Source organism: Melozone crissalis, unplaced genomic scaffold (assembly GCF_028551555.1).
Source record: "Melozone crissalis strain CALT ecotype California unplaced genomic scaffold, PUWL_Pcris_2 ptg000108l_1, whole genome shotgun sequence".
In the NCBI taxonomy this organism is placed as follows: Eukaryota; Metazoa; Chordata; class Aves; order Passeriformes; family Passerellidae; genus Melozone; species Melozone crissalis.
Genome location: NW_026535885.1, coordinates 1,126,235 through 1,135,604, shown reverse-complemented (window position 1 = coordinate 1,135,604; position 9,370 = coordinate 1,126,235). Strand labels below are relative to the sequence as shown.

The following is a 9,370-nucleotide window of genomic DNA, read 5'->3' as shown; positions in this document are numbered from 1 at the left end:
ATGAAACAGGAGCAGGGCCTGGAGAGTAGAAAACACTGGGTTTGGGATGTTACCTAATGTGTTCAAATCCTGCTCTGAACCAGGCTCTGTACTGGAACACCTTGGCATGCTCAGGCTTGCAGAGGGAATGTTTGATTCCCCTGCTGAAGAAACATATTCCAACCATCAGCAGCATCGGGTGAGGCAGTGGGAGAGACACTCTGGCAGCCTGCTTTGTTCTTACATAAAACATAAAAATAACCAATTCCTGTCCTCTGTGGCTCTGTGTTGGGATCACAGGCACAGGACAGGACTGGGAGGGCAGCCAGGCTGAGCTGTGCTCCTGGTGGGACAGGTCACCTCAGCTCCTTCATCCCTCCCAGGGGGTCTGGTAATTATTTTTGAGACTGTGGGTGCATGGAGGGCCTGGTTTCACAATTCAGTTCCAAACTCAATCACAATGAATGTTTAGCTGGTTTTGGTATCTGCTGTGATCTCTGTTTCCTCTTGGTTCTCACTGAGACACTCCAGCTCTGTGTGCCCTGCCAGGGGCAGGCAAAGTGCAGATTAACCAGCAGAGCCGTTCCAGGAGGAGTCCAAACCTGCTCCATGGTAAATTCACTGAGACTCCACACCTTGGAAGGCTGTGTCACTTCCTGGGGGTTGGTAATGCTGTAGTAAGCCTGGAGTTAATGCAGAGTTATGTTTTATCCTTTGATGTCCATTGACTTCATCAGGATTTTATGGAGCATCCCAGAGTCTCCTTTGGTCCTCCTTTAATGGGATAAGCTCAGGGTTGGTGCCACAAACTGGGTCACTGATGGTGACAGCAGAGCTTTATAGTGACAGTGTAGAAACATTTATTTATCCATTTAACAGTGTATAAACCTGGTGAGCGCCTCTAGCTCGTAGTAAAGGGCTACAAATTTAGGACTGGTGAGGGACAAACCCTTGGGAAAGTCCCACCCTCCCTCTCTGCTGTCACAGAGGCTTTGGGAACTCACATTTGCTTTTATTTGGGCTGCTGGCTGGTCACAGGGGCTGCTGCCTCCCTTCCTGTACTACTTAAATCGAGTTATTAATTATTTTTATTAACTTCCATTCATACCTCTTCCCAGTTATGGCTGCTGACTGCTGAAAGAAGTCCAGAGATACAGCCCAGGGAAGGTTTGTGGCTGGAAACCCCTCCTGTTCCCAGGAGAGCCTCGTGCTCCTGCTTGTTTATGCAGGGTGGGACAGTCACTGTAAGGAAATCAATCAAGGGAAATTTATTCCCTTGGAAAGATGATTGGTGAGTAATCCCTGCTGGGATTTCAGTCTGGTTTTAAGGAGCTGCATGGGCTTCAGTGGGATTGAGGTGGAAGTGACTAACGTGGGTCTTTGTAGGTGTACAAATCATTTGCTAAATAATTGGACCTGGAAACTCTGGTTTCTGGTGGAAAAGCCTCTGTGGTTGTGTTCTGTGGGTTCTGTGTGGAAATCAGCCTATGGTGGACACCAAAGTGAAGCATGAGCTGTGTTAAGGGCACAAATGTTTCTGGAGGAGGAAAGGGAGAGCTGCAAGGTAAGGAAGGACCTCATTTTTCATCCCAACTGGACTCTGGTCTTCCCAAGAAATCCACTGGAAATGTTTATGGACCACCAGGACCCCCCTGTTGCTGCCTTCCATAGGGAGGTGGGATTCTGTGGGGAGCAGGTTTTCTCCTGTTTCAGGTTGCATTCTAAGGGAGGTGAGTGATGTGGCTCTGGCTGCAGCTGAGATGGAGAATTGGGGGAAACATCTCCTGCATGGCAGCTTGACAACCCTAAACCACGAATGGAGCCTGAATGAGGGCTGTGGCTTGTTCCTGTGGTTTCCTGGTTTCCCTTGGGAGCAGCGTCAGGCCCAGGCAGGGAACAGATTCCTTTTTAAAGTGTGATGTCCACAGAAAAAATCCAGACAGGGACTGTGATCACACTTCTCTGGAGGATAAAGCCAACGAAGCACAAGTTAAAGGCGAGGATTCCTTTCCAGTTTGATCCTTTTGATTCCACTGACGAGTGGACAAAACCACTCATTCTGTCTCTGGGCTGGATGTGCCTGGGGATCCCAAAGTGCTTGGGAGACCTTTGGGCATGCGAGAGCCGCAGAAACCGGGCTGTCCCCAAAGCCTGGGAACTCCCGCTGTGACACGGGGGTTTATCCCAGACCCCTCCATCCCCTCGGCCGCTGCCCGGCGGGATCGGGGGCACCGCAGCCCCGCACGGGCCCGGGGAGGCGGCGCCGGGGGCCGGGCCGGGCTGGGCGGCCCCGGGGAGGCACCTGCGGCTGCGGGGCTGTGCCGGGGCTGCCTCCGGCCGCAGCGGCACCGGGCTCCCCGCGGCAGGGCCGGGCTGGGCTGGGCTGGGCAGCTCCGCGCTGGGGAAGGGGCGGGAGCGGCGGCGGGGGCAGCCCCGCAGCCCCGGCGGGCGGACGGTGCCGGAGCCGCTGCGGCAGCGCCGGAGCCCCGAGCCCGCAGCATCCTCCGTGAGTAGCGCCGGCTGAGGGTCGGGTGGAGGAACCGCTCTGAATGGGGATAACTGGAACCTTTCTGCTCTAAAACTGTCACTTTCTGCCCTAAAACTCTCTTCCTTTCTGCCCCAAAGCTCCGCTCCTTTCCGCCCCGTTCCAAGCGCTGGTGGGAGCGCGGTTACTCCGGGTTTGTGTGCGAGGCAGTGTGGATGTACCACGGGAAACGCGAGTTCTTTATCGGTGCCTCCAAACCAGAGGGAAATAGAGAGCAGATGTCCTCGCACGTTTTTCTGTTCAGCTGCTGCTCGAGCAGTTGTTCATTAATCGGGAGCCCGCAAGGGACGGCACTGGGACTGCTCTGGCGCGGTTTCCTCCCCGCAGGAAGGGAAGCCCGCATGGCTGTTGAAAGCTCATTCCATCGCCGGCGGTGTCCTTTCATCGCTGGGGACGCTGAATCTCTTGTCCTGACTTATTCAGCCCTGGCACTATAAATATGGGTTTGTCGGTGGTTATTTGTTTGTGGTTTTGGGTGGGTTTTTTTGTTCTATACTTTATTTTCTCCAATCTGCTGAGCAGCGTGCTGGAAAGAGCTGGCAGAGTAATATTTAACAGGAAAAGAACTCGAAAGCTCAGAGCATTGTGTTACAGTTCACTGAGTGTCTCCAGCACAGAACAAAACTACACTGCTTGCATTATTTGGGAACACACTGAAGCTGCTGACAGGTTTAAATGGTGATTTCTGGTTTTTCCTGGTAATTAATGTATTTAATGCCCCAGGAAGTCCTTGCTAAGGGAAGCGTAGCTTTTTGTAAACAGCTTTCACTGATGGGGTGCATTGTGCTGGGTGGCAGGAGGGGTTGATTTAGTGATTACAAACCAGGAGACAAAGGCAGAGCAGAGACCAGTGACTTCAGGGTCTGACAGAGTTATTGTCCCTCTGTGGGTGCCAGACTGGGGCACTGAGGATTTGCCAAGGGGTTCTGGTGGAGAACAGGCTGCGAGTGTGAGGTGTCAGCTGCTGTGAGTGTCCTCAGGGCTCTGCACAGGGAAGGTGCCTCACTGATTCAACAATAGGCAAGAAATCCTGGGGCTGCCTCAGCTGCTGTGAGCACTGAGAGGAGCTGCATTTCTGTGTGGAGCCTTTGTACTGTGTACAGAATTCTTTACATACAGAAGCACAGAACAGGTTGGGTTTGAAAAGATCTTAAAGCCCCTCCAGTGCCACCCCTGCCATGGCAGGGACACCTCCACTGTCCCAGGCTGCTCCAAGCCCCAGTGTCCAACCTGGCCTTGGGCACTGCCAGGGATCCATTGGCAGCCCCAGCTGCTCTGGGTACCCTGTGCCAGGGCCTCATCACCCTCACAAGGAAGAAGTTTTTCCCAATATCCCATCCATCCCTGCCCTCTGGCAGTGGGAAGCCATTCCCCCTTGTGCTGCCTGCATGAAAAGCCCCTCTTCCTCCTTTTTCTATGACCCTTTAGTTGCTGGCTTTAAAGAAAATCTAATTGGGCAATGTGCAGTTCACAGTCTGGTTTAGACACTGCTCTGGGCGAGTCAGTGACAGAAGTCTATCAAGTTTATATTTCCAGGCATGGCTTTAGAAATGAGGGTGCTCCTTTTGGGGGTCCTGTTGTCACTTCTTGTCACCTGTGGGAGCTGAGGGGTTTTGGTGCCTCTCATGATCTAAGCCAGGCAGGTAAAATTACTGATGGGTTTTTAGTTGGTGCTACTGCCCAGAGCTGCCTGCAGTTTGTGCCCCTCTGTCTTGGCAAGGCAATGAACTGCTTTTAATGTGTGTTTTAGCAGCAGCTCAGCCTGGGCAGCTCCTGCCAGAACCTGAGAAAATGCTCATATAAAGGTGCTGCCCTGACATGGGGGCACTCAGGCTCACACAGGGAGGGTTGTTTGCCTCAGGCCACTTTCAACCTGGGCTTTTCTTTCCTCCTTCCTCCCTTTCTGGAGCCTCTCAAGGTAAACCCAGGCACGTTCAGGTCTCACTGAAGGACATAATGTTTTCATTACTCCCTGAAATCACAGCTTGCCTCAATCCCTGGCGGAGTTCCCGTGGTGCTGGGAAGGTGAGGGCAGGAACAGCTCCATGCAAACCCCACCTTTTCCCAGGTGAAATCTGTGTCCTCCTAACCAGCACCTGCCTTCCCTGGCAGGGAGCTGCCTCTCCAAGTCCAGCCACCCTGGAAAAGCCCTCAGACAATCCCCTCTGTTCCCTGTGGCCCCTCTGCTGTAAGTGCCAGGTGCTGCTGACAGGTGAGCTCTGATCCCCATCTCCTCACAAACAAACCCAGCCCAGCAGGGCAGGGGCAGCAGAAGGGAGGCTTTGGAAAAGGGGGCACTGCTCCCCCTTGCCAGAACAACCCATCCCCTGTATCTGCCAAGGTGTTTGAAATGGAAACGTGCCCAAAGCTGAACTTTATGGAAACATTTCCAGCTCCATAACGTGGGGATGCAAAAATAACCAGCAGTGTGGAGAGTGAGAGTGAATGAGAGGCTCTGAGAGGCCAGGCAGGTGTGTGTGCACAGGGGGAAGTGCAGCCCTGTGTCATGGACAAAGAATGTCCTGTGATTACTGTATCAAAGTCCACTTCTTCTCCCCTGCTGAATGGCTTTTATCCAGCACTCCTGATTTTCCAAACGTTTTTCTGAACAGAGTAGAACCCAGGCTGAAAATCAGTAGGTTCCCATGGATTTTGCTGGGCTTTTCTGGGTCTTTCTTGCAGCAGAGGCTTGGTCAGGTGTAACCTGCTGATTCACAGGGCAGGAATGGAGCTGGGACTCCAGGTAAGAGCAGGACTGCCACCTTCCACCCTGGCTGGAGACACTGACCTTGCAGCTCACAAAGCAGAAAAATCCCAACCTGCTGCACTTTTCAAACTGCATCTCAATAGGTGCAGCCTGCTGGATAAATTAATCCCTTTCATAAACAGGTGGTTTCACTACGACAATAAAAATTCTTTGGGTCTGGGTGACTCATGCACAAACAGCTCCCCATTCCCAAGGTGGTTTGAGAGGGAAGGTGGAAGGATGAATATTTCACGGCTTAATATTAAAATATTCAGCCTTATTTATTTGGAGTTTTTATTTTGGTAGCCAGAGGAGGAAAAAAGCCTTCTGTAGGCCTGGCATTTGCAGTGCCCAAGTCAGGAGCCACAGGGTGAGAGCTGGATGTGGCTGTTTCTGAATTATGCCCAGTCAGAACACTTGCTCAGCTTCTCATGAAGAGTCTCTTGAGCCTCTGCTGCCACAGGTTAAACCCTTTTCCATATGGGAGAGTGGGTGAGGAGACAGGAAGAGCTGTCTCTGAGCTCTGGGGCTCCCAGGTCCCTCTGAGGTGTGTGTGAGCTCTGTGCTGAACAATAGGGCTGGGCAGAGCCTAAACACAAAATATTTCAGCTGATGCTCATGTTGCTGAATTAACTTGGCCTTGGCTGAACAAAGGAATCATTCACTCACAGGAGAATGACCCAGTTACAGGCTTGTGGCAAAGTTATTTTGGTTTTTCGATTAAAAGAAGAAAACCAAACTTTTAACTTGAGAGGATTGGAGTATTTGAAGAGTGGCCCTTGCAGTTCTGATCCTGCATCCCAGTCAGACACCAACGAACCACTTCCCTTCCTGCTGCCTCCTGATCCCTCTCATTCCTCACTGACCTGCTCTGCAGGTTTTTAATTGGTATTAATTTTTATTACCAACTGATTTCCACTGAATTATTTCTGGCTATTGTTTATCTTGTGCTGTGTGAAATTGAAGTTACCATGCCACAATATCCCAGGGGAGCACCAGAGCCCTGCCTGGCTGTACTGAGCAGCATCTGGAGTGGGAATTCAGTTCCATATCAAGTGCTGAAGGATAATTTACTTTTCAAGGGGCAGTTGAGTGTCCCAGCTCTGAGACTGGGAGCTGAGCTGGTTCCAGAGGGCTCTTTGAAGTGCTGCTCACACCCCTCTTGGCCTGAAGGAGCCCTTTAATGGCTCGGGTTTCCAGGGACACTTGGAAAACCCTTTTAAAACCAGCAAACACCCCTGCTGCTCTTTCCAGATCCACAGTTCTACCCACCAAAACACAGGCATGTTTTCAGCTGTGCCCTTGGAAGTTCATCCACTCCAATAACAGACCTGAGCTGACACTGGGCTGAACTCAGCCTCCTGCCACAGCCACGTTGCAATATCCCTGTTCAGGGGCTGCTGTTTGTCCTGACACTTTTGGAGCTCCAAGTGAAGGAGCTAAATGGTTTTTCTTCTCCATGTTAGATGAATGAAGCTCCTTCAAATTCTATTTTATAATAGAGTTTTTAAACCTTTCTGTGATGAGTTTTTCCCTTCCCTCAAGACATTGCTGAATTCTGGATGCAGAAACCTCCACACTCATTTGCTCAGTGCTCTGAATCTCAACCAGAGGTGACAATCCAAAATCCCAAAGCATTTAAGATACATTATTGTGTTTATATCTTATTTTTTTCTATTACCACTGACCAGGGGATATTTTGAGGCAAATTGCCCAAGACTGTACCAAAGTTTCCATCATACCCATTTTGAATTTCCATTCCTTCAGCAGGGCCAAGTTTCCAGCGCAATGAAAATATGAAGAACTCCAGTTCAGTGAGCCTTTGGTGGGCAGTTGCCTAATTAGCAGTGTGAAATTTGGGTTAAGATTTTAGGAATTCACTCCTCTTTCCCCTCTGCAGCTGACCCAAGATGACGACGGCCACGCCACTGACCAATAACACTCAGCTCTCAGTGAATGTGACCACAAAGTCCCAAGAACACAATCTCTATCAAAGTAAGGCAAGGACTGGGGTGGTGGCTCTTTTTGGTTTTAAGTGGACTTTGAACTTATCAAACTTCAAACACTCCAGTGACAACTTTGCAAATATGGCTTTTTTCCCTTCCTGCTTCTCTCCCAGGCTCTGGAGCAATAGTTGCTGCCATCGTGGTGGGGGTGATCGTTATTTTCACAGTGGTTCTGCTCATCCTGAAAACATACAACAGGTACGTGACCAAGCCAAAGCAGCATGGGCCAAAGCCCCTGCTCTCAGCTCACAGAGCGTTTCAGGGCTTGCTGCTGAAAATTTCCAGGAGAATCTAAGCATTAAAGTGCTGATTGCAGTGAATCTCACTGTCAGGGCTCTGTGGCTGGATCTTAGGAAGCACAAAGAGCTCCCTGATGGGGGCTGCATGGTGGGAGCTGTTTTTAGGGGTTCCTGGTGGTGCAGGGAAGGTGTGAGTGTGCACCCAGCTTGGTCCCTCACTTTTCAGAGCTCACATGCCCTGGGAGCACTTATGGTACCTTTGGGATAAATCCCGGCTTGGTTTGACTGTGTTGTGTGGGAACCTCCCCAAAACTTCCCCTGGGAGAGGAGAGCCCAGCCCAGGGGCCAATTCCCCTTTTACCTTTGCCAGGCGCATGCGAGTGCGGCGGGAGCTGGAACCCAAGGGCTCCAAGCTGGCAGTGCCACCTCCTGTGGGGCACAGCAGCCACGGCCTGGCCCAGCAGCCCTCGGTGACCTTCATCCCCGTGGACATCCACCTGCAGAGCAGGTAACCAGGAGCTCCCTGCCAGAGAAGAGATGGAATTGTCACCCCATGGAGCTGGGACTGCCCTGGGAGCAGCAGCCAGCTGGTGTTCCCTCTGTGAAGCGACACAAACCCTGGTTCCCTGCTTTGGCAGGAAAAACCAGAGGTCTGGACACTTCTGCTGTGACTGAAATGACAGATGGAGGTTTAGGATGGCAGCAAGGCCTCCTCTGGGTCTGGATAAACCAGGAAGAGAAGATGCCCAGGTTTTGAGGAGCTTTTGCTCCCTCAGGAACTCTGCACCCTCTGTGTTCTGCTGAGGAACTGGAGGGAAAGTCTGGACATGCCCCAAACCCAGCTGGGACCTGAGTTTGTTATGAGTTACATGCAAGAGGTTGGTGGATTATTTTATACCTGATGGGTACTACAGGAGGTATCAAAATTGTATTTATCTTTACTCATATTTCAAGTTTCTAATCTCAAATATGTACAGGTTCTTATTTTCAAGTATTTTAAACTGTTTCTATAAACTCTGTAACTCTCCATTTCTGAAGGAACTTGGTGTCTGATGGGTTTAACTCTCAATCCAGGTGCATGGCTGGAGCTGTGTTAGAATGCTCTGTCATACACAAAATCTGAGTTCTTTAACTGACAAAAATAAGCATGGAAATAGAAAAACCAGCTTGGACAGAGCAGGGGAGGCTCAGTGCAGCCTCAATTGCCACTCACCCTGCAAGGCTTTGTTCCCTGGTGCAGCCCAACTATTTTTAGCCATTTTTTATTCTCAAACCAACCCGAAGCGAGGCTGTTTTGTGAGTGTGAGGGCTGTGGGTGTGCAGCAGTGGCACAAAGGAATTCCCAGGGACACTGAGAGCCCACGGGGTGGGAACACAGAGCACCATTGTCACACACTCACTGCCAGATTGTCTGGGATTTTATAGTTTGTACTTTTTTCCAATAAGCTTGGATCTCTTGAGCAGGTCAGTTTAACTAGCTGCTAATTTTTATTGTGCAGAAACTAAATTCAATTACTTTGCCATATTCTTTTTTTGGCTGAAACTGGAGCACGGTTTGGATTCCAAACCAAATATTGAGACAGCTGTTTGTGAAGTTTCTGAATCTCCTTGTGAATATTTCTCCTGTCCTGGTGCTTTACCTTATTTTTTGTGGCAGGGAGGATTGATTTAAGAATTCAAAAGGGAAGCAGATGCACATCCAATTTTTTTTCCAAAAAAAAATATAAAGGAGTTGGTTTTCTGTTTCTATCTCTGGATGTTCTCTGAGCAGTTCCATGGGATCAAAATCACGATTTTTGGGGAAGATAAGCTCATCTTACTCCTGTTGTTTTTAACATCCCTAGCCAGACCTACT

The 9,370-nt window shown here is 50.2% G+C and overlaps 1 protein-coding gene across 2 annotated transcripts; it reads left to right on the top strand.

The window, feature by feature from the left end:
* The first annotated feature begins 2,408 nt into the window (after positions 1-2,408).
* NCMAP (non-compact myelin associated protein) lies at positions 2,409-8,531 on the top strand. Of its 2 annotated transcripts, none has more exons than XM_054292306.1 (4): positions 2,409-2,485; positions 7,171-7,265; positions 7,390-7,474; positions 7,886-8,531. In XM_054292306.1, exons 2-4 carry the CDS (start codon positions 7,181-7,183, stop codon positions 8,025-8,027), a joined length of 312 nt encoding a protein of 103 aa, XP_054148281.1. In that variant the 5' UTR covers positions 2,409-2,485; positions 7,171-7,180; the 3' UTR covers positions 8,028-8,531. The 2 variants fall into 2 exon arrangements, with proteins under 2 accessions (XP_054148281.1, XP_054148282.1); XM_054292307.1 differs by lacking the exon at positions 2,409-2,485 and adding an exon at positions 3,071-3,202.
* Positions 8,532-9,370: the final 839 nt, after the last annotated feature.